Source organism: Macaca thibetana, chromosome 14, assembly GCF_024542745.1.
Source record: "Macaca thibetana thibetana isolate TM-01 chromosome 14, ASM2454274v1, whole genome shotgun sequence".
Lineage (NCBI taxonomy): Eukaryota > Metazoa > Chordata > Mammalia > Primates > Cercopithecidae > Macaca > Macaca thibetana.
Genome location: NC_065591.1, coordinates 46,951,837 through 46,976,558, shown reverse-complemented (window position 1 = coordinate 46,976,558; position 24,722 = coordinate 46,951,837). Strand labels below are relative to the sequence as shown.

Sequence of the window (24,722 nt, the reverse complement as noted above, 5' to 3'; positions counted from 1 at the left end):
CAGAGGGGCACCTGGCTGTATGAGGTGTCAGTCAGCCCCTACTGGGAGGTGCCTCCCAGTTGGGCTACTCAGGGGTCAGGGACCCACTTGAGGAGGCAGTCTGTCTGTTCTCCCATCTCAAACTCCATGCCAGGAGAACCACTACTCTTTTCAAAGCTCAGTTGGAAATGCAGAAATCACCTGTCTTCTGCCTCACTCATGCTGGGATCTGTAGACTGGAGCTATTCCTATTTGGCCATCTTGGAACAAAGACCATTCAGGTCTATTTTTTCTACAAGTAAGAGTTTTGCTAAATTACAAAACCCCATAATCACAAGTATTGAATTTTTAAAAAATTAAACACACCTAATCCTGTCAATGTTAATCAAAATAAAAACTTCAGAATGCCGTGGCATTTATGTGACCAATCTGAGTTTTAGAATACAAATACCAGCTGTTTATCCCATGAACCATTTTTGCTAGGCTGAGGCAGTGAAAAATCGCAAGTCAACGTACGATTCTTTATGTTTTATCACACAAGGGATATCTATGGAGGGTACAGAGTGACGCTGAACAGATCATAAAGCACAAGAGACATTAGTTATCTCCCTCCCCAGCATCTCCTTCATCTCCCTGGTTTTCTGATGTCTACAGAGTGAGACTGTCCCTAAGTAACTGCATGATCAGAGTGCTGTCTTTTTAAGACTCTTCATTCAGTGTATCCAATTCAGCAATTGCTTCATCAAATGCTGTTTTTGCCAGGCTGCAGGCCTTTTCAGTAGAGTTTAGAATCTCATAGTAAAAGACTGAGAAATTAAGTGCCAGACCAAGTCAAATTGGATGTGTAGGCTGTATTTCTTCTTTCTTACTAATTTCAAATGGTTCCTGATAAGCCTGCTAGAAGTTCAACATAGTGGTTTGTTTATTGTCTCCAGATGCCACTTCAGAAAGATACCTAAAATAATCTCCTTTCATTTTCAAGTAGAACACCTTTCTCTCTGGTTGTATAGAATGGGGAGTAAGATATTTGTCCAACAGCTCCAGAACGTCATTGCAGATGTCCTGCAGTTCTGCTTCCATCTTCTCATGGTACTCTCTGCCCACCTGCGGCTTCTTCTCTTTCCTCTGTTTTCTGCTCAATGCTGGAGTGACACGCCAGGAAGAGCAGCAGGCACCTACCACATTCTTGTAGGCAATTCTCTCTTTGTTGGAGAATTCATGCCTCTGTTCCCTGACTGGCTTCATGGCTACAGCCATATCATCACAGCACTCAGCCTGCTCAGTGAGTTGGCTTTCTGTACCAGCTCACTTTTTTCCACTGTCATTCCTGTGGGAGGGCTGCAGGGGACAAGGATGCTTCCGAAAAAGCTCCGAGAGAGATGACCACTTCCTTCCCAAGCCCACTCCTCAGGCAGCGGTGGCGGTGCCTGCCATTGCTGCAGCGATGGTGGCAGCAGCTCCTGTATTCAGATATTTTTAAAGTTCAAGCAAAATAAGGCAAAATGCCTTATAACTTGGTTCTGTGTAGTCAAGAATTAACTTTACCCAAAGAGAGGCCATGCCTTTGCCCTTGGCTCCTGGAGGTGATTTCTAAGCCCTTAAAATTTCCTGACGAATTAGAGCTTCCTGTATTTACACCAGACAGTCTAACAATGTGATTTATGGGGGGCTCTTTGGGCCATGCAGTGATAGTTAACAGCTCAACCTCTGGAGGAGCTGGAGACTAAAGGGTAACCTCACAGGCAGTCAGTGGTGTCTATCTACCTGATAAAAACTCTAGACCCAAGGCTCAGGTGAGCTACCTTGGTCGGTAATACTCCATGCATGATGATACATACTGTTACTGGGAAAAATCAGCACTGCCTATGACTCCACTGGGAGAAGACAACTAGAAGCGTTGCACTCGGAACTTTCTGGGTTGCACAAGTGTCTTTCCTTAGCCTACTTTAATCTGTATCTTTTGCCATAATAAGTCATAACTGTGAGTATAACAGTTTTCAGTGAGCTTTTAAAGTCCTTCTAGATAATTATAGAACCTTAGGGTGGCCTTGGGAAACCCTGAACTTGCAATGAGTGTCAGAAGTGAAGGTGGTTTTGTGAACTTCCAAACTTTACAGGTACTTAACTAAAGGGTATTTTCTTACCTAATCAAGAACTTGCTCTTCATGGCAATTTGTAGAGTAAGTAAGTCGGTCTCCTTCAAATGAGGCTATGTAAAAAGGCAACACATTTTTCCACACTCACTGAATATACAGATTAAAATATGTCAGAGAGTGAGCTCCCTTTCACAGACTTAATATGAATTAAAGTCTTAGTTGTTCAGTCATCTGGACAGAATTTAGACCAAATAAAAATCTCTAATTTCTTTTACTGTACTTAAAAAGTCCTTTAAAGAAAGTGAAAAAGCCAATTTCTACAAGAGTTTGGTTTAGAATTTCATATCCAAAGGGTGATTCATGAAATGATGACTATTGAAGATCTCATTAAGTCCCCATTTTATAGTATAAGGATGCATTAGCAGAAGGAATTTTAAAAACCTTTCTAAAAGAACCTGTCTTATAATCTATATATTTTATGATGGTTCTTGTGAGATAGGAGGGAAAATCCTTCTCCCATAGATTAGGTACCTAAATGATATGACTATAATTAAGCATTCAATCATATGCAACAGTGGTGGTATTCCATTAATTGGCACAGAAGTTATTAGAACTAATGAAAACTTAAGGGTCTTTTTATAGTTAGTGAATTTTTCACACATAAACACATCAACATACTTTGTTAAAGCTATTATATCTGGTCTAATGGGTCAAATTATACTGATGCTAAACTTTTAAATCCCTATTTTTAAAAACACACATTTAAATCCTGGAATTTACATTGTATTTCTCTTTATAGAATATGTTCAGGCAAATGCTGCCATAACATCACCAAATAAGTCCTTGCCAAGACTCTCCAGCCAAAGCCATTAACACTCAAAATAGGAACCAAGCTGAGGCAGCAGTCGCTCAGCCTATAAAGGTCACAGTTCACCTGAGGAAGCTACAAACACCAAGATTAGACCTAGTCTTATCTCCATCACACACAGACTTCACTGTGAAGTATATCTAAACTTTTAAAAATCAAACTACTTTGTAAAACAAAAAAAAGGAATTATAACTAAGATCCGAAATTAAAAAGTCGAAAAAGAAAAACCCAGTTTTTCAAAGAAGTAAAAGAAAAACTCATCAAAGTTCAAAATTCGATGAACCACGCCACTTTAAGATACTCTTTATGCAAACAAATAAGAAAAAAGATTTGGTGGAAGATTCTCATCTACTTTGTGAACACTTACCAAACAAAACTTTTTTCTCAAACATCTTAGGAAAAATTTGAATATTCTCTATACCTGCTATAACAAGAAGAAGAAGAGATTTTGGCCTCCTGGGTTCACACCATTCTCCTGCCTCAGCCTCCTGGGTAGCTGGGACTATAGGCGCCCACCACCACGACCGGCTAATTTTTTTGTATTTTTAGTAGAGATGGGGTTTCACCATGTTAGCTAGGATGGTCTCAATCTCCTGACCTCGTGATCCACCTGCCTCAGCCTCCCAAAGTGCTGGGATTACAGGCGTGAGCCACCGCGCCCGGCCAAAAGTATAGCCTCTGTAGGCCAAACACTTAATCTAAGATGGCCAGAGAGAAGAACAGCATTGGATAAGACAGTCAAGAAAAAATTGTCATGTTTACTAGCTTCTATCCTCAAAGAAATATTAACAAGTAAGCTCTCTTATTTTTCTTTACCTTTTCCTTTCTTTATCTAAATATACAGTATGGACTAAAGAGTGGAAACTACAGAAACAAATCATTCAGCTGCGGCATTTTCAGGGTTTTCCACTCCCACATTTTTAAACAACACTTTAACAAAGGTAAAACAAAGATCCCTGAATCTCTGTTAATAGCAGCCTTCCAAACTTACTGTTTCTGATCCTTGTTTATTTGATTTTTAGAAACAAAATCTTAAAATGACATTTTTAAAACTCAGAGGTTGAAATATACAGTATTTATGAAGTTTTACCAAGAAAAATTCTGTGGTAGGTATTGGCTTTAACTGGGAATAAACACCTATTCTTCAATTTTACTATTATTAAACTGCAACTAGTAAAAAGTCAAACTGTGTATATGTTAAGGGCCTAAAGCCTAGGATTCAGAGCTATAAATCAAGTACAATCATCTATATAGCTTTTTAAAATAAGTCAGCCTTCGAAAGAGAACTTTCACACTCTGCTGAGACTGGAGTAAAGAAGTGCCAAAGCCTTTTAAACTTCCTCTTTTTTTGCCGGGGCAGGGGTGGTGGTTGTGGTAGAGAAACTTTGTGGTGGCTCACCTGGTGCCCATCAATACCCACTATTTTTCAGGGATCTTGTATGTGAAACTGATTAAGATAGGTATAGTCAATTTATGTTTTGTGTCTATAGTAACAGGAAAAAGAATCTTTGTGTTAAGTTTCAATGCATACTACCAGTTATTTTATTATTATTATTATTTTTGCTACATGAATCGGTTTGTTCCTTCATTATTCACCGACTACCACGTCCTCATTCCCCTAGAGTTTTCAAAACACTATGTAAACTGAGGTTGAAGATATCTATAGCACTCTGGTAAAAGGACTCTACACAGATCAAACAAACCTGGAGATTCTGGCACAAGCAAAGTATAGTTGAGAGTACACCCTCCAAAGGACTTCATATAGAGGCCAATTAGTCCACTGACATTCCTCACACATAAATTCGTAACATGTGGAAGTATCACTAAGTGGAACACCATTCTTTTCTGGGTACCGTACTATATACTGACATTCTTGAACATCTGGTAAATTTTAAATCTTTCTTAATTCAGATTACACCATAAAATTAAAATCTAGGCCGGGCGAGGTGGCTCATGCCTGTAATCCCAGCACTTTGGGAGGCCGAGGCAGATGGATCACCTGAGGTTAGGAGTTTGACCAGCCTGGCTAACATGGTGAAACCCCGTCTCTACTAAAAATGCAAAAATTAGTGGGTGCGGTGGTGCACGCCTGTAGTGTCAGCTACTCAGGAGGCTGAGGCAGGAGAATCGCTTGAACCCAAGAGGCAGAGATTGCAGTGAGCCAAGATCACGCCACTGCACTCCAGCCTGGGTGGCAGAGCGAAGCTCTGTCTCTAAAATAAAATAAAACAGAATGAAATCTACAGAGTGAAACTGCTAAGTTTCAAAAAGAACAAGGGAGCCTGGTGCAGTAGCTCACATCTGTAATCCGGGAGGCCAACGTGGGTGCATCACTTGAATCCAGGAGTTCAAGGCCAGCCTGGGCAATACAAAAATTAGTCAGGCATGGTGGTGTGTGTCTACAGTCGTAGCTACACAAGAGGCTGAGGTGGGAGGATCACTTGAGCCCAGGAGATGGAGGTTGCAGTGGGCAGACAGCACTACTGCACTCCAGCCTGAGCAACAGAGCAAGATCCTGTATCAAAAAACAAGGACAGGCCGGGTGTGGTGGCTCAGGCCTATAATACTAGCACTTTGGGGGCTGAGGCAGGCGGTGAGGTCAGGAGTTGGAGTTGGAGATCAGCCTAGCCAACATGGTAAAACCCTGTCTCTACTAAAAATAAAAAAATTAGCCAGGTGTGGTGGTATGCTCCTGTAATCCCAGCTTCTCAGGAGGCTGAGGCAGGAGAACTGCTTGAACCTGAGTGGTGGAGGTTGCAGTGAGCCAAGATCGCACCACCGCACTCCAGCCTTGGCAACAGAGCAAGACCCTGTCTCAAAAACAATAACAAAAAAAAACAAAAACAAACAAACAAAAAATAAGGATAAATAACCATATTCATTCTTTCTCATGGCCTCGGTAACAGAGTAACAGCCCAAATTCTGACCATTGATAAACAGAAAACGTGACTGCGGATTCTAATATCTAAATGATACTTTTATGTTTCTGCTTTCCTTTAATGTAAGTCTAAAGTTCAACAGACTACTAAAAGTTCAACAACTACTGAAACATGAAAAAAATCAAGTAGGCAAAGATCAAAGGGTAGAAAAATAATATATATTAAAGGATATCTTAGATTATCATAATTTGTCTCTAGCCTATATGCCTAAGACAGTACTTTTGAAAATGCACAGCAAAATATTAGTTGATTTGATTACCTGTTCAAAAATCATAAACATGAGATCTGATTCCACATATACCATTTTCCACACATTTCCTATTCTTTGGATATATGGAAATAATCTAAGCTACAAAAAATGCTTCATATCTAATGTACTGAAACAAGTTAACATAAAAAGATATTTGTAAACTATGGTTCTCTACAAATCAAAAGGATTATACTATTATCTCAACGAGAAACAGGGTGACAAATAGCACTATTCCTATTTTATTGATAATGCCCGAACCAAAACAGAGAGCTTCACCAGATTTAGCGTGCTTTGCTTATGGATTAAAGACCTTTTATCATTTAGGTTTCTAACGCCAAACATTTTATTATATTGCAGTTACATTAATGACAAATACATTTTAATAAATCAAAACCACACAACTGGAACCTGAATAGTGTGTATCAATGAAAAAAACAGTGGAAATAATGCTTTTTGGGGTAGGGGACGACATCTACATCAGACCTCAGGATGGTTACAAATTATCAGAAAATATAACAGAAAAATAAACTTCACAAGATTCTGTATTCATTCAGGAACTCAGCAAATCTCTTAAATGGTGAACTTCTATATGCCAAGCCCTCTTCTGGATGTTGAATGTGTGGGTAGGGGGTTGGAGGGGTGATTGGTGGTGGTGGCAGCAAATTGGTAAGGATAGGCCTGGCTGATCCATGCACAGGAAATAGGCCGCGGGCAAATCCTAAGACAGGAGACCAGTAGGAGATGAGGTCAGAAAAGTAATGGGGAAGAAGGCAGGATCATGTACGGCCTTCTGGGCCCAAGAACTTTGGACTGAACTCTGAGTGAAACAGGAAGTCGCCTGAAGGTTTTGAGCAGAGGAGTAATACAATTTATTTATATTTTATTAGGATCACTCTAGCTGCTGTGCAAAAAAGAGAGATGTAGGGGGACAAGGAGAGAAGCAGAGAAATCTTGTGGAAGGCTTTTGAATTAAATTAGATGAGACATAAAGGTAACCCGGATCAGCACTGGATATGATCAGATTCTAGATATATTTTGAGGACAAGAGGATTTCCTGATGAGGAGTCAAGGATGACTCCGAAGAGTACAGAGTAGGTAACAATGGAGACGGAGATGGGGCAGGTGTTAGAAAGATTGAGAATTCGGTTTTGGTTGTGTTGAGTTTGAGATGACTATTAAGAATCCAAGGGGAGATACTGAAAAGGCAGTTGGATATAGGAATCTGGAGTTCAAGAGAGAGGTATAGGTTAGAGACATAAATTTGAGAACTGGGGGCACAGAGATGGTATTTAAAGCTATGAGACTGGTGGAAATTATCAGGAGAGTGAGACTACACAGTGCCAAGGACTAACCCGGGGTCACATCAATGTTAAGAAAAATGGAAGAACTTGCAGAGGAGACTAAGTATGAGTACCTATGAGAGAGGAAGAAAATCAAGTGAGCATGGTGTTCTGGAAAATGAGAGGAAAATGCATCAAGGAGGAAATAACCAACTGTGTGAAATGCTGCTGATAGGACAAGATGAGGATAGTAACTATCCATTGGATGTAACCTCAAAAAGGTTATTGGTAATCATGACCAGTTTTAGCAAAATGGTATGAGAAAAAGTCCAAAAGGAGGAGGTTTAAAAGAGAAAGGGAGAAGAGGTATTAAAGATAACAAAGACAGTTGTTTCAAGGAGTTATTCAGAGAAGAATAAAGATACCCAATAGTGGTGGCAGGAAAAGTGGAATACAGAAGAGGATTCTTTTTTAATTTTTTTTTTCCCCCAGATGGAGTCCCGCTCCATTGCCCAGGCTGGAGTGTAGTTGCATGATCTCAGCTCACTGCAACCTCTGCCTCCAGGGTTCAAGCAATTCTCCTGCCTCAGCTTCTTGAATAGCTAGGATTATAGGCATGCACCACCACGCCTGGCTAATTTTTTGTATTTTAAGTAGAGACGGGGTTTCACCATGTTGGCCAGGCTGGTCTCAACTCCTGACCTCATGATCCGCCCACCTCGGCCTCCCAAAGTGCTGGGATTACAGGCATGAGCCACTGTGCCTGGCCTAAAAAAATTGTTTAGATACATAATATTTGTGCATATTTATGTGGGTAACATGATATTTTGTTGCCTGCACAGAATGTAATGATCAAGTGAGGGTTATTTAGGGTATCCATCACCTTGAGTATTTATCATTTCCATGTGGTGGGAACATTTTAAGCCTTCTAGCTATTTTGAAATAGACAATACATTGTTAACTATAGTCACCCTACTTTGCTAACAAACATTAGAACTTATTCCTTCTATCTAACTGTATGTTTGTACTCACTAAACAACCTTTCTTCATAAGCCCTATCCCACCCACACACACTTCTTAAGTCTCTGGTGTCTATCATTCTACTGTCTACCTCCAGGAGATCAAGTTTTTTAGCTCCCACATGAGAACATTTGATATTTGTCTTTCTGTGCCTAGATTATTTCCAATTCCATCCATGTTGCTACAATGACGTTTTCATTCTTTTTTAATGGCTGAATAGTATTCCATTGTGTACATATACCTCATTGTCCTTATCCATTCATCTGCTGATAAATACTTAGGTTCACTCCATATTTTAGCTAGTATGAATACTGTTGCTATAATAATGGGAGTACAGGTATTCCTTTAATATACTGACTTCCTTTCCTTTGGATAAATACCCAGGAGTGGGATTGCTGAACTGTCTGGTAGTTCTAATTTTAGTTTTTTTACAAATCGCCATACTGTTTTCCATGGTGGCTTTAATTTACATTCCCACCAACCCTGTATGTCACCTTTTCTTCTCATCCTCACTAGCATTTGTTATTTTTCATTTTTTTGTCTTTTTAATAACGGCCATTCAAACTCTCAGGAGATTATATTTCTTTGTAGTTTTTATCTGCATTTTCCTGATGATGAGTGATATTGAGGATTTTTTCATATACCTGTTGGCCATTTGTATATGTTCCTTGCCCACCTTTTAATGGTTTTTTGTTTTACTGTTGAGTGGTTTGAATACCTTGCATATTTATTAGTCCCTTGTCAGATGGGTACTTTGCAAATATTTTCTCCCACTCAACAGGTTGTCTCTTTACTTTGTTGACTATCTCCATTGTTGTGCAGAAGCTTTTTTTTTGAAACAAGGTCTCGCTCTGTTGCCCAGGGTGGAGTGCAGTGGCACAATCTCGGCTCACTGCAACCTCCACCTCCTAGGTTCAAGTGATTCTCTTGCCTCAGCCTCCCGAGTAGCTGGGATTACATAGGTGTACCACCATGCCCAGATTTTTGCATTTTTAGTTTTTAGGAGAGACAGGGTTTTACTATGCTGACCAGGCTGGTTTTGAACCCCTCACCTCAAATGATTCACCCGCCTCGGCCTCCCAAAGTGCTGGGATTACAGGCGTGAGCCACTGCACCTGGCCCAGAAACTTTTTAATTTAGTATCAACTCAGTAGTCTATTTTTGTTGACTTTGCTTTTGAGATATTAACTATAAAATGGTTGTCTACGCCAATGTCCTGAAGGGTTTCCCCTATGTCTTCTTCTAGTAGTTTTATAGTTTGGGTCTTACATTAAGTCTTTAATCCATCTCAAGTTGATTTCTGTATGTAGTGCAAGATAGGGGTCCAGTTTCATTCTTCTGCATATGGATATCCAGTTTTCCCACCATTTATGGACAATGATGTCTTTTTCCCAATGTATGTTCTTGGCACCTTTGTTGAAAATCAGTTGGCTGTAAATATGTGGATTTATTTCTAGGTTCTTTATTTTGTTCCATTGGTCTGCTTCTGTTTTTATACCAATACCATGCTGTTTTGGTTACTATAACCTTGTAATGTATTTTGAAGTCAGGTAGTATAATGCTTCCAGCTTTGTTCTTTTAGCTCAAGATCACTTTGGCTATTTGCCTTCTTTTTTGGTTCCACATAAATTTTGTGATAGCTTTTTCTATTTCTATGAACAATGACATTGGTATTTCGATAGAGATTGCACTGAATCTGCAGACTGCTTTGGGTAATACAGTCATTTTTACAATATTAATTCTTCATGGGCATGAGATGTTTTTCCATTTGTTTGTCTGAAGAGGAGGACTCTTTAAAGTTTTTTTAGGGCATGGTTCTGTGTGCTGATGAGTCATCCAGTAGAGAATAAAACTTGAGAGGAAGGAACTGCTAAAGTGATGCCCCAAGTACGTTAGAGGGGATAAGGTCTAGTGGATAAATCTGTTTTAGATAGAAGCAAAGATAACCAACTTATGGTAACAGGGAGAAGGCAGATATGGTGGTGCAAGGGGGAGATAGGCATAGATGAAGGTTGGACTCTAAAGAAATTCTCTCACTGCCTTAGTTTTCTCAGTTGAAGAAAATTATATTTCAGGTAATGTAATAAGCAAACACAAAAAGCAAAAACTACTGATCTTCAATAATTTGCCTTATTTCACCTGCTCATATTAACCCATTTTACTTTCTTCTCTTAATGATGGTGATCTGTTTGCACATATAACCAAGCTAGGAAAATGTATGTATCTGCCAATAGTTCTACACATGTTTGGCTCACAAATAAAACTATGTGATCAACAGAAAGGTTGATGAGTTAATCAGATTTATGTTCATGCCCTGGTAGAAGGTTCATTTACATGATAATAAGTCATTTACTTCAAGTTTAAGATTATAGTACACCATTATAGGTTTTCCTCTAACAAGAAAGAGTAGTCCAAAATTTCACAAGTAAAATGTGGTTTTCACAACAGGGAGGTAGACTTTGCTTATATGGAGGAACACAAGTTTTCAAGGGGACTTACCAACAGTGGTCACAGGAGGCTGGGAAGGGTACTGAGAACTTGTTGTGGCAGGATATGGACCACCAGGTGGGTAAGGACAGCCTGGGTAACCACTAAAGACAAGGACAAAAAACATTTAACATTTAAGATGACCCAACGTTATAGTATTTTTTAAGAACCCCATTCAGGAAGTTAAGCTTGACATATGGTTATTTTACCAGTTGATGAATTTATAGTTTTAGAGCTGCAAGTGTTTATTCAATTAAAGTTCTATGGAAATTGTATTAATGACACTGGATTTACTCTTAAATGGTTAAATGCTCTTGCTTGGTCTCAGTTATATGAGTCTCACCTTCAGAGCAGCGGAAACGTAACTAGAGTATTTCTTTTTTTTTTTTTTTGAGACAGAGTCTTGCTCTGTCGCCCAGGCTGGAGTGCAGTGGCCGAATCTCAGCTCACTGCAAGCTCCACCTCCCAGGTTTATGCCATTCTCCTGCCTCAGCCTCCCGAGTAGCTGAGACTACAGGCGCCTGCCACCTCGCCCAGCTAGTTTTTTGTATTTTTAGTAGAGACGGGGTTTCACCGTGTTAGCCAGGATGGTCTGGATCTCCTGACCTCGTGATCCACCCGTCTCGGCCTCCCAAAGTGCTGGGATTACAGGCTTGAGCCACCGCGCCCGGCCTGTAACGAGAGTATTTCTAAGGACAATCCAACAGCATCAGAAGCAACAAGTAATTTGTGAGAGAACTTTTCTGATTTCTCAGTCTGTGGGAAAATGATACTATTTAATTTTTACCCGTGGCTTATTGGTAACCTTTGAGGATATTTAACCCGGAAACAGTTTTCTTTTCCTCTTTTGATAACATTCATACCAAACTCGTCTTTAAATAGTTTAAAAAAAACCTTTTTTCTCGCTTTCTGGACAGTTTCTGTCATTCATGTGTTCATATCAAAGTCAGAGGAACTTTCCTTAGAGGTATTCTACTCCAATCACCCTTGCAACAATCTCTTACCTATATACATCATTTATAATATCCCTGACAAATGGTCATCTTTCTCTATTTAACATTAAACATCATTTCAATATACTTTATAAATAGGAGTCCTAAATTTGCATTTTGGAAGATCACTCAACTATTTGGAGACTCCTAAAACTCAAATATTTGAGAACTTCTAACATTTTTCCCCTCAAGCTTCTCTTCTTCAGGTTAAATATTCTTTTTTTTTGAGACGGAGTCTCGCCCTGTTGCCCAGGCTGGAGTGCAGTGGTGTGATCTCAGCTCACTGCAAGCTCCACCTCCTGGGTTCATGCCATTCTCCCACCTCAGCCTCCCGAGTAGCTGGGACTACAGGCACCCAACACCATGCCCGGCTAATTTTTTGTATTTTTAGTACAGACGGGGTTTCACTGTGTTAGCCAGGATGGTCTCAATCTCCTGACGTTGTGATCCACCCACCTCGGCCTCCCAAAGTGCTGGGATTACAGGTGTGAGCCACCGTGCCTGGCCCTAAATATTCTTAATTCCTTTAACCATTTGTCCCAGGACATGATTTTCAGATCTAATTGCTTTCCTCTGAATGCTTACTCGTCAGTGTTTCCCTTACAATGAAGAAGAAAATTAGAATAGGATGATTACTAGCTGCCTGGTTAGTTGGACAATAAATCTCAATTAATCCTACTTTACCTACAATTGTCAATTCTATGACATTTGCCTTTTACAAGCTCATTAAAATTACTGATTAAAAAGAGCCAGCCCAGACTGAGTGCAACGGGTCACACCTGTAATCCTAGCATTTTGGGAGGCTGAGGCAGGTGGATCACTTGAGTCCAGGAGTCCAAGGCAAGCCTAGACAACATGGCGAAACCATCTCTACAAAAATAGAAAAATTAGCCAGGTGTGGTGGCACACATCTGTAGTCCCAGCTACTCGGGAGGCTGAGGTTGAAAGATCACCTGAGCCCAGGAGGTCGAGGCTACAGTAACTGAGATTATGCTACTGCACTCCAGCCTGGGCGATACAGTGAAGCCCCCGTCTCAAACAAACAAACAAAAACAAACAAACAAACAAACAAACAAAAAAACAAAAAAAAATCCTAGCCTAGAGCACTGGAGCAAGAGCTCCTTCTGAGTTTATGGTCAATAATCCTCTTTCAATGCAGTGGTTCAAACATTCTCCTATTTGTGTTATCAGCTTCCACTTTATAACTTGTCCTCAACAAAGTTTTATATATGACTTGCTGAAGATTCAATGTAATCATGGTACTTCTCTTATATATCAGTGTAAGAGCAAAATCAGGGGGGAAAAAAAGCATTTTTGTTCCTAGTGGACACACGCTGGAGGCTACTAAACACAGTACTTTTGTTTCTAGTCTCTTCAGTAATCCATACTATAATGTTGTAAAGAAATGTCAATCTTACTGAAATTTCTAAATCTACCGTTTTGAAAACTGGGATAAACTGCTCTTTTGTTTCTGGAGTTTCTCCCATTTTGCATACCTTTGCAAAGACAATGTGATCACATTGCTGAATTTTTCTGTAACTTGGTATAAAACTCTTCTAAGCCTATAGATATTAACTTCAGAGAAATCTCCATCTGTAGCCTTATTGTTCAGAAGTCCATTTCAATAGCATATCTTCAACAATTATTCCCTCTTATGTCCAAACCTCCTTTTTACTAGCAATTATTCAGTAGAAAGACTTGTAATTTCAAGGCTTCAGGTAGGATTCCATTTCTAGAACTTAATCAGAAATTTTAGGGCCTCAAGAAATCTAAAATGTATAACCTGCTTATATATTACTACCAAAGGAATCTTTCTCTATTGTCCCTGACAAATGTTCTTCTTTTTTTTTTTTTTTTTTTTTTTTGAGACGGAGTCTTGCTCTGTAGCCCGGGCTGGAGTGCAGTGGCCGGATCTCAGCTCACTGCAAGCTCCGCCTCCGGGTTTAGGCCATTCTCCTGCCTCAGCCTCCGGAGTAGCTGGGACTACAGGCGCCCGCCACCTCGCCCGGCTAGTTTTTTTTGTATTTTTAGTAGAGACGGGGTTTCACGGTGTTAGCCAGGATGGTCTCGATCTCCTGACCTCGTGATCTGCCCGTCTCGGCCTCCCAAAGTGCTGGGATTACAGGCTTGAGCCACCGCGCCCGGCCGACAAATGTTCTTCTAATCTCTGCTTACCTATCCAAAGTGACAGAATGCTTATTACCTTCCAAAAAGTTGTGAAATTAAGACAACCCAGAAATGAAATGTTTGCTAAATTAACTTTCAAAATCCTAGATATTATATATGTACATATATATATTTACCTATGATGTGTTCAGAAATCTGGCTGCATTTATCCATAAGGATTATGACTGGGTTATATGAAACTAAGAAGAGTTAGAAGACTGAAATTTCCTTGCTAATTGTTAGAGCAGCTGGAAGTCTCATCTTGGCATCAGTATATGCCAATCTTTTTTTTTTTTTTTGAGACAGGTTCTCACTCTGTTGCCCAGGCTGGAGTACAGTGGTGCAATTATGGCTCACTGCATCCTCGATCTGTAGCTTCAAGTGATCCTTCCACCTCACCCTCCCAAGTAGCTGGGACTACAGGTTCACACCACCGTGCCTGGCTAATCTTAATTTTTTTTGTAGAGATGAGGTCTACTATGTTGCCCAGGCTGGTCTCTAACTTCTGGGCTTAAGCGATCTTCCTACCTCAGCCTCCCAAAGTGCTGAGTGGAATTTTAAGTTAGCCCAAAGACCACCTTTGGAGAGTACTCCTAGATTACCACTGAAACAAGTATACATTTAAAACATGGGTTAGTAATTATCATTGACTTTCTAGTGTGTTATTAACAGACTGATTTCATTGTTAATTTAATTTAGTTACCTACGTTATTACTAAATGGATAATAAAGGTTGATAGTACAGGTAGTCTATGAATTAAATTTAGTTACCTATGTTATTACTAAATGGATAATGAAGGTTGACAGTACAGGTAGTCTATGAATAAAATATGACACGACAAGTTTGACCCCATTATCTGAACTATTGATTCCTGCAATGTATAGAAAAGATAGGTTGTGCGGTTTTATTTGAGACAGAGTCCTTGCTCTGTTGCCCAGGGTGGAGGGTAATGGCGCAATCTTGGCTCACTGCAACCTCCACCTCCTGGGTTCAAGCAATTCTCCTACCTCAGCCTCCCAAAGAGCTGGGATTACAGGCATGTGCCACCACGCCTAGCTAATTTTTTATTTTTAGTAGAGATGGAGTTTCACTGTGTTAGCCAGGCTGGTCTTGAACTCCTGACCTCAGGTGATCTGCCTGCATTGGCCTCCCAAAGTGCTGGGATTACAGGTGTGAGCTACCACACCCGGCCTTATTGCTAGAATTTTAAGGTGTGTGTGTGTATAGTCTGAAAGGAGTTTCTTTCAATCTAGAGAAAGGCAGCTCCTGGGCTGTATTTTTATTTTACAGAGGAAAGAAATGGGGTGAGTAATGACGATGATCTCAATTGGTTTTTGACCTTGAAGTCCTTGTTATTTCCCTTTTAAGAAATTTGTATATCTAGTATAGATAGCTGAAATATTAATGGAATGTTAGTTACAATGAATTCAGCCAAGGGGAAAAATATTTTATAATACCCTCTTTAAAAAAAAAAAAAAAAAAAAGACATAGGCTAGGCGCGGCAGCTCACACCTGTAATCCCAGCACTTCAGGAGGCTGAGGCAGGCAGATCACAAGGTCAGGAGTTCGAGACCAGCCTGGTCAACATGGTGAAATCCTGTCTCTACTAAAAATACAAAAATTAGCCAGGCGTGTTGGCGCATGCCTGTAGTCCCAACTGCTAGGGAGGCTGAGGCAGGAGAATCACTTGAACCCGGGAGCTGAGACTGCACCACTGTACTCCAGCCCAGGCAACAGAGAAAGACTCCGTCTCAAAAAAAATAAATAAATAAATAAATTCCAGCAATAAACCAAATTTTATCTTCCACTAAATTGCAACTAAATTTATTTTAATGCCCTAATTAGCAAATTATTTTGATTCTAGATCTAATAGAAGAATTTGTAATACAATTATTCAAAAGATAACTTTTCATTACCTGGGATTGGGAGGGTATCCGGATGGGTATGGAGAGATTCCACCTGGCATGCCTGGCATGTAGGAAGCTAAAAACAATTTTTTCACATTGTAAAAATAATATACAAGGCCTGAATATGTAGGCTACCGAATAAGATATACATCACACTGTCAATACACAGCAAAATTTCACACAGTTAAAAAATCCAATTCTCAGCACCAAAACAAAACAAATACCTTACCCTTTCATAATCCTCAAATCATTGAACATGAATTATAATACTTACGACAACCCCAACCAAAAGAACTGGCAAACAGGTCAACCTGGTCAGCTTTTAAAGTTCTCAAGAAGTCTATAACCTGAGATAAGAGCAGGTTTAATTTCAAATTTAGAGGAAGGTAATTCTGGCCTCCTTTGGTCCAAGGTTAACTTCTTAGAGAGTAACTTCTTTATTATAGCTAATAAATCTTTTGATATTTCTTTTGTAACTGTTGACCAGTTTTAGTACAGCTGATTTTGTTGGCTTGTTTGAAGACTTTAAGAGACTTCAAATGAGTCTCTTAAAAATGAGAAGTCCTATACAAAACTTACATTATCCAGACTGTTAAAAACTAGTCTAGGTGACAGAGTGAGACCCTATCTCAAAATAAAGAAACAAAACAAAAGCTCAGAAATACTAGGGATAAAAGGTTAAAATCCAGCAAGCTTAAAGAATACTTTATATATTCTTTAAAGAGAACATGAATGCCAAAGAACTAAGATCAGTGGTGCCAAGAGGCTAATCAACATAGAGGAAGAAAAAGAGAAGTTAATCTTGACCTTAACTGACAAAAAAAAGAATAAAGAATCAGCTCTGGAGTGTTTAATGTGACTTACAGTGACTGAGTACAAAACTGAATTGCAACAGTGACAACAGTATGGTCTCTTTCTTGAATACTGCACTTCCAACGTAAATGTAAAACTCAAAGAAATTAGGGGGAAAAAATGTTGCGGGCCGGCCGCAGTGGCTCACGCCTGTAATCCCAGCACTTTGGGAGGCTGAGGCGGATTACTTGAGGTCAGGAGTTCGAGACCAGCCTGGCCAAAATGGCAAAACCCTGACTCTACTAAAAATACAAAAATTAGCCGGGCATGGTGGTGGGGGCCTGTAATCCCAGCTACTCAGGAGGCTAAGGCTCAAGAATCACTTGAACCCAGGAGGTGGAGGTTGCAGTCAGCCCAGATCATACCACTGCACTCCAGCCTGGGTGACAGAGGAAGACTCCGTCTCAAAAAAAAAAAAAAAAAAAAAAAAAACGTTGCTTAAGAGACTACCTGAGTTTCTGAAAAGGTTACTTTTGTCATAGCGGTCACTAGCTATATTATCTGAGCAAATAAACAAAGGTAACAAGACTAGGAAATATTTGGTATCTTTTTTTTTTTTTTTTTTGATATGAAGTCTTGCTCTGTCACCCAGGCTGGAGTGCAGTAACGCAATGTCAGCTCACCACAACGTCTGCCTCAGCCTCCCGAGTAGCTGGGACTACAGGCATGCACCACCACATACCTAATTTTTGTATTTTTAGTAGAGACAAAGTTTCGTCATGTTGGCCAAGCTGGTCTTGAACTCCTGACCTCAGGTGATCCACCCCCCACCTCGGCCTCCCAAAGTGCTGGGGCTACAGTCATGAGCTACCACACCCAGCCAAATATTTAGCATTTCAAACTTAAGCAAGGTACTCTACTCTCGGGCACTAGAGTCAACAGAATTTAATAAGATAAAAACAAATTTCTGATCCACAAGAATTACCAGTATCTTTACTAAAAGAAATAGTAATCCTAAAATCAAGCTTATTCTGGGAAGGTAGGGAAGGAAAGAGAAATGGGTTAAAAAATTATTTGTTAAATTCCCATTCGGCTTATAAACCAAGATGTTCCTCAGGAAAGAATGGATTAAAAAGGAAAAAGTATAATTTTCAGCAGAAGAAAAATGAAAGCACATATAATTTGTCTTGTAAGATAAACAAGTTCGGTTAATTATAACCTTAAAGAAAATTTACCAAAAAAAGAAAAAAAAGAAGTCACAGCTCAAAACACAATGAAATCAATACAGATTTAGCAATTTCAAAATAAGTACAACCAACTCACAATTATTCAGAGTGATTTTTAAGTATCAGTAAGAATTATTCAAGAAAACAGAGATAACAGAGATAATATATTCCAATTAGGGGAGAAGCGATACTGTCTCCATGCTCCCACCACTCCACACGAGGTAAAATCATGAATTGGCTGTACGAAAGAGAAGAAAGCTAAGAGCTAGATGTCCAATTGTGTATACCCAGAATAGCTGAATGTGAATGCTTCAGTTGACTTTAATCCTTATCTACAACTCTGATTTTGTAGTTGCAAACAGAAAGGAGAGGTCAGACTACCTTTCAAGTTATATGTGCTTCCAAGCTGATCAAATAAGGCTATTCTGCAGCATGCATAATTTTAAAAATTCTAGCTCTATTCTACACTTTCTCCTCCATTTTGGAATCCAGCACAACCATTCTTAGATTTCTACCTACAAATGGAAGCCCAAATGCCAGTCTTTGGTGGGAATCTGTACATGCAGATGTGGGGCCTCAGAATACTTCCAAAAAATCCACTAGCTTGGTAAGCTAAAAAGCAAAGAGGTCATTAATTTTTTTTTTCTTTTTTTTTTTTTTTTTAACAAAGGTTTCTGTTCTCTTTTGTTTATGTGAGTTTTAAAGTAAAATCTCAATTCTACTTACTATTTGGTGGCCCCGTTGCCTGGTATGGTGGATAGGATGCCGAAATAGGACGAGAGAAGACTGGAGGTTCATCTCCAAATACCACAATCATGACCTGAATAAGCCCCAACAAGTCTGACTGTGGCTAAAAAATGAAAAAAAATTCAAGTCAGCTACAGTCGCTTTTCAGTAAAAAGAAAAAGGTTGGCCATTTCTCATTGGTTTTCAACTCAGCTTGACAATTTTCTTTGTAGGAAAGAATTTCATTTAATTAATTTATTTTAATAGAGTTAGGTGGTTTTAAACATGATGTGCAGCAAGGTTCTTGCTTCAAGTATATAAAAATAGCACTAGTTAAAGCAGCATATTGCAAAATTCATAGTTTTGTTCCTCATTTGACTCCACAGAACAAAAATTTATTTTATTGCCACTGCACAATTTATTATAAGTATACTGATACAAATTTAGGGATGAATATGAGCAAGTCACAATATTATTTAAGGTCATTAAAAGACATCAATGATATCTTGGAAATACGTGTTCTTAAAATTAATTTTTATTAAAGATATTATGAACTCTGAAATTACAGGTAGATTACAGCCAAGTGAGGTGGTTCACACCTGTAATCCCAGTGCTTTGGGAGGCCAAGGTGGGTGAACTGCTTGAGGCCAGGAGTTTGAGACCAGCTGGGCCAACATGGCAAAATCCCATCTCTACTAAAAACACAAAAATTAGACGGGGGTGGTGGTGTGCGCCTGTGCTCCCAGTTACTCAGGAAGCTGAAGCAAGAGAATCGCTTAAACCCCAGAGGCAGAGGTTCCAGTGAGCTGAGATTGCACCACTGCCCACTGCCCTCCAGCCTGGGCGACATAGCAAGACTCTGTCTCCAAAAAAAAAAAAAACCGAAAAAAAAAAGCAAAACTTATACGTAGATTCTAGCTTAGAAATTGCTAGACTGTAGTACAAAAGGGGTGAATTGTTAAAGGTGTTAAAAGATCTTTCCTTCTAACAACAATGACAAAGAGACTGCCTATTTTTTCGTAAGAGTTATTAAGATTTTCTCTCAAATACCTATTGACCGCTGGTCAGTGGTGGTGGCTTACACCTGTAATCCCAGCACTTTGGGAGGCCAAGGCAGGAGGATCAAATAAGGCTATTTCGCAGCATGCATAATTTTAAAAATTCTAGCTCTATTCCAGCACTTTCCTCTCCATTTTGGAATCCAGCTTGAGCTCAGGAGTTTCAGACCAGCCTGGTCTCTACAAAAAAATAAAAAACTGTATGTGGTGGCATGCGCCTGTAGTCCTAACTACTCAGGAGGCTGCAGTGGGAGAATCACCTGATCCAGGAAAGTTGAGGCTGCAGTGAGCCATGATTGTGCCACTGCACTCCAGCCTGGGTTAGAGTGAGACCCTGTTTCAAAAAAACAAAAACAAAACCCAATAACAACAACAACAAAACAACAAAAGTATCTACCAACCACTAATTAAACTGTGCTAGTCAAAGTTGCTCAAAATGGCTTGATGATTCTTCTTTTACTCCTTAATCTATTTTGTGTGTATCTAATCTCACATACTTCATTCGTAAATTCACTGAGTTCTGAAGAATTACTCAATCACCTTGATAGGCTAACCATCTTCACAGAAGCTACTTTTTACATCCCCCTTCCCCCCACACAAGGTCTTACCATGTTGCCCAGCTTAGACTTGAACTCAACAATCTTCCTGCCTCAGTTTCCCAAGTAGTTGGGATTACAGGATTAGGACTGGCACTTCCTTTAATACTCCTGACAGAAGACTTCGGGGGCAGTTTTCACCTTTTCCAAAGAACCAAACTCACCTCATTTGTCCAATTTTGACCTAACTTATGGAAGATGACAATGAATAACATTTCTTAAAGCTTTCTGTGAAAACTTGTTGATCTCTGCTGTTCCAATATTTTTCTTGTGTTGCCTGTAAATTTATATACTGAGACTCAGGGTGTTACAAGCACAATATCTGTGCAGCACTCACAGATACTGTGGCTGATGTGTGTGAGGATGGCCCCTGAGACTACACACTTTCTCAATTTTTCGGCCCAACAAAATTCCTTAACTAAATCATAACCTCATGTAAGCCTCGTGCATGTAGGTGATAATTCACATCCCAAAAACTTTCTTTTAAAGTATACATTTCAGTGGCTTTTATTATTTCACAACACTATGCAACCATTACCACCATCTAATTCCAGAATATTTTCATTATCCCAAAAAGAAACCCTGTACTCATTAGTAGTCACTTCCCATTTCCCTTTTCCCACAGCCCTTTAGCAACCACTAATCTACTTTCCGTCTCTATGGATTTGCTTTCCTGAATGTTTCATATAAATGAAATCATACAATATATGGCCTTTTGTGCTTGGCTTCTTTCACTTGGCATAATGTTTTCAGAGTTCATTAATGTTGTAGTATGAATCAATTCTTCACACATTCTTACAGTTTTGTCAAGGTAAGTTTTAATTATCACACCATTCCTTTTACACTAAATTCTTTGAAGAAAAAAATTAATACCTATGTTAATATCTACTTCCAGGCCAATTATAAAGCAACAGGTTAAGAATTCAAACTGAGGCTAGGCATAATGGCGCACACCTGTAATCCCAGCACTTTGGGAGGCTGAGGCGAGCGGATCACCTGAAGTCAAGAGTTCGAGACCAGACTGGCCAAGGTGGTTTTAGCCCTGTCTCTACTAAAAATAGAAAAATTAGCCAGGTGTGGTGGTGGGGGCCTGTAATCCCAGCTACTCAGGAGGCTGAGGCAGTCTCTACTCTACTGAGTCCAATCTGCTACTAAACCCGTCTACTGAGTTCTTATTCTCTATTATTCTATTTTTCATTTTTAAGATTTCCACTTACTTTCTCTTTAATAAAATTTACCATTTTGTCCTCTATTTTCTTGAACACACTGATCACAACCATTTCTAAGTCTGTGTCTGATAACTAAGTTACTCGTGTGTGTATAGCAGTGGAGTGGAAAGATGTCCTGTTTCTATTGTCTTTTTTTCCTCTTGGTTCTCTTTCTTGGTGTACTTGATAAATATAAATTGTATACTAGATATTGTGAAAAATTATAGAGGGTCTATATATTATCTTCTTCCAGCAAGGGTTCACCCTATCCTGTGGCAGGCAGATACACAGTCAGGATCAGGGACTGAGCTGACTCAAGGACAGATTTTTTTTTTTTTTTGAGACGGAGTCTCACTCACTCTGCCACCCAGGCTAGAGTACAGTGGTGCGATCTCGGCTCACTGCAACCTCCGCCTCCCAGGTTCAAGTGATTCTCCTGCCTCAGTCTCCCGAGTAGCTGGGATTAAAGGCATGCACCACACCACGCCTGGCTAATTTTTGTATTTTTAGTAGAGATGGGGTTTCACCATGTTGGCCAGGCTTGTCTCAAATTTCCGGCCTCAAGTGATCCTCCCACCTTGGCTTCCCAAAGTGCCGAGATTACAGGTGTGAGCCACCCCACCCAGCCTCAAGGACAGATTTTTGTAAGGCTCATTCTACCTCTAAGTTCTCCCTCCTAAGATGTGTTCCTCCAGTGGTGCCAACTAACAGCCTAGGATGTTTACTTATTCCCCTTTTTGATAAGGTACTGAACTCCAATTGCCTCCTTAACCTAAGACTGCTGAAAACTTGGCTGATTTTTCAGAGGCTTTCTGCTTAGTTTTTTTTAGCATCTCATCTTTGAAGCTCAGGAATTCAACCTATCTCTTAAGGTGGGAAATTCAGAGTATCTCATCTTTTCTTTTGCTCTGTTGTCCAGGCTGGAGTACAGTGATGCAATCATGGCTCACTGCAGCCTCGAATTCCAAGGCTCAAGTGATCCTTTCACCTCAGCCTCCTGAGTAGGTGTGGTCACAGGCACACATGACCATGCCTAGTTTTTTAAATTTTTTTAATAGAGATGGGGTTCTCACTATGTTGCCCAGGGTGGTCTCAAACTCCTGAGCTCAAGCAATTCTCCTGATTCAGCTTTCCAAAGTCCTGGGATCACAGCCATAAGCCACCATCCCCAGAGCTACTCACTTCTTTACGGCTTCCTTTTCTCCCAAATCTTAGATCTAAAAGTCCTAGTCACTTTGATAGACAGAACAGCAACTTTTGTCTTTTCAGCCCTCTGAGACTGCTAAGAGACTCTGCAGGTTTCTCTGCCTCTTAGTTAAGGTCCTTTGCCCAGATTCTCAGCCGTTCATCCTGCATCAAGAATCAGTAAGTAGGCTGGGCATGGTGGTTTATGCCTGTAATCCCAGCACTTTAGGAGGCCGAGATGGGTGGATCACTTGAGGTCAGGAGTTCGAGAACAGCCTCACCAACATGGTGAAACCCCATCTCTACTAAAATACAAAACTTAGGCATGGTGGGCAGGCGCCTGTAATCTCAGCTACTAGGGAGGCTGAAGTAGGAGAATCGCTTGAACCTGGGAGGTGGAGGTTACAGTGAGCTGAGATTGTGCCACTGTCCTCCAGCCTGGGTGACAGAGTATGAAACTCTGTCTCCAAAAAAAAAAAAAAAAAAAAATCAGTAGGTACCACCCTGGGGGAAAAGTTACTGGCAGAAGTGCCTTTTCTCTACAGAATCTTGGCCATCCATGTCTTGATTGCCTAAACAGCTTTCCAAAACCTTTCAACAGGTGGTGTTTGTATTTTCTCTTGCTTTTCTAGTTACTTTTTATAGGAACATTAATCTGTTACAGTTACATTACCAGACACAGGAACAGAAGTTTCCTACTATTATTCTTGACAGAAATGCTTTGAGTAATGAGATCTGAATTCCATAACTACCCCACCAGCATACTATTTTTTAAAATGCACTTCCTACTATGTGAATCCTGCCTATTTTAAAAGGTTCAACTCAAGCAAATAAAATAGTGAATATAAGTATTCTGAAAATTACAAAGCTCTACACAAACCCATTTCTTTTAGTGAGCCTTTTCTAATTTACCCTCAACTCAGTGATTAGTCCATTATTTGAACTTATCTACCCTACTTGGAATCCTCTTTGAGTGCTAAAAGAAAGCAGATGCTAGTGAGCAAAATATATAAAACATAACTAATTCACAGAACACCATTAATACTTACGTGTTTCCATTCATGTAGATAAGGAAGATATATCTTCCCATTTGCATCAACATGCTTTCCCGTTTTAATAGTCATTGAACTAGTAGGCTTAACAAAACAGATAGGGGGATTATATGGGTATGTGTCCAGTAGCCATAGGCATATTGGAATATTATATGTATTACCTGAAAAAGAAATAGAAACTTCAATTACTCTATTTTTATCATTTTTAAATTGAAGAATGGTTAAAGGAATACAGGTTTAGTTTAGATACAATTTATGCATACATCCGCACCCCCCCATACCTATTTCCCCCAGCAGAATTTATTTCCTGAGGGGAATAGCAAAGTCAGTAATGTTAAATTTTACTCAGTCTTCCCTAAATTTACACTCGCTTTATACAACGCTGATGCTCAATTAACTGTTTTTTCCCTCTGCTTGTTATGAATGATTGACTTATTATTTAATAGTGGCTCAAATGTCACTTAAACTGTGATCTTCCCATGTGGCCTTCTTCTCCTCTGTAATCTCATAGCACTTTTTCATTTTATAATTCTATAGCAGTTACAGAATAGTGTAAATATCTATCTGTTCCCTTTGTTTCCCCTATTAGTGGAGTTCTTCCAGAAGAGGTACATCCTTTATTCATCTTTGTATCCATAGCTCCTCTCCTTATTGCCTTATGCATAGCAGGTACTATGTGAAATCACTGGGTAAAGGACATAGGTCTTAGCTAGTTACAAGGAATAATTAACAAACAGAGCTGTCCAAAAACAAAATGGTCTCGCATGAAGCTAAATGCTTCCTCACCACTAAGTATTTCAGCAGAGGGTGAAAGACAGGCTAACAGAGATCAATTATCTACCATTAGTATTAGCGCCAACATCACAACCGTAAATAACAGCTACTTTTAACTGTC

At 39.6% G+C, this 24,722-nt stretch overlaps 1 protein-coding gene and 1 pseudogene across 2 annotated transcripts in view; both read right to left on the bottom strand.

Annotated features, from left to right (window-relative positions):
• TSG101 (tumor susceptibility 101) overlaps window positions 1-24,722 on the bottom strand; it is a 52,742-nt gene that overhangs the window by 15,550 nt on the left and 12,470 nt on the right. For both annotated transcript variants that reach the window (XM_050755440.1, XM_050755441.1), the window contains 4 exons: window positions 23,825-23,988; window positions 18,729-18,852; window positions 15,994-16,060; window positions 10,932-11,023 (listed from right to left, as the gene is read on the bottom strand). In XM_050755440.1, coding sequence (XP_050611397.1) covers window positions 10,932-11,023; window positions 15,994-16,060; window positions 18,729-18,852; window positions 23,825-23,988 — 447 coding nt within the window. The remainder of the gene's footprint in view (window positions 1-10,931; window positions 11,024-15,993; window positions 16,061-18,728; window positions 18,853-23,824; window positions 23,989-24,722) is intronic.
• On the bottom strand, window positions 509-9,096 carry LOC126934696 (14-3-3 protein beta/alpha-like; annotated as a pseudogene).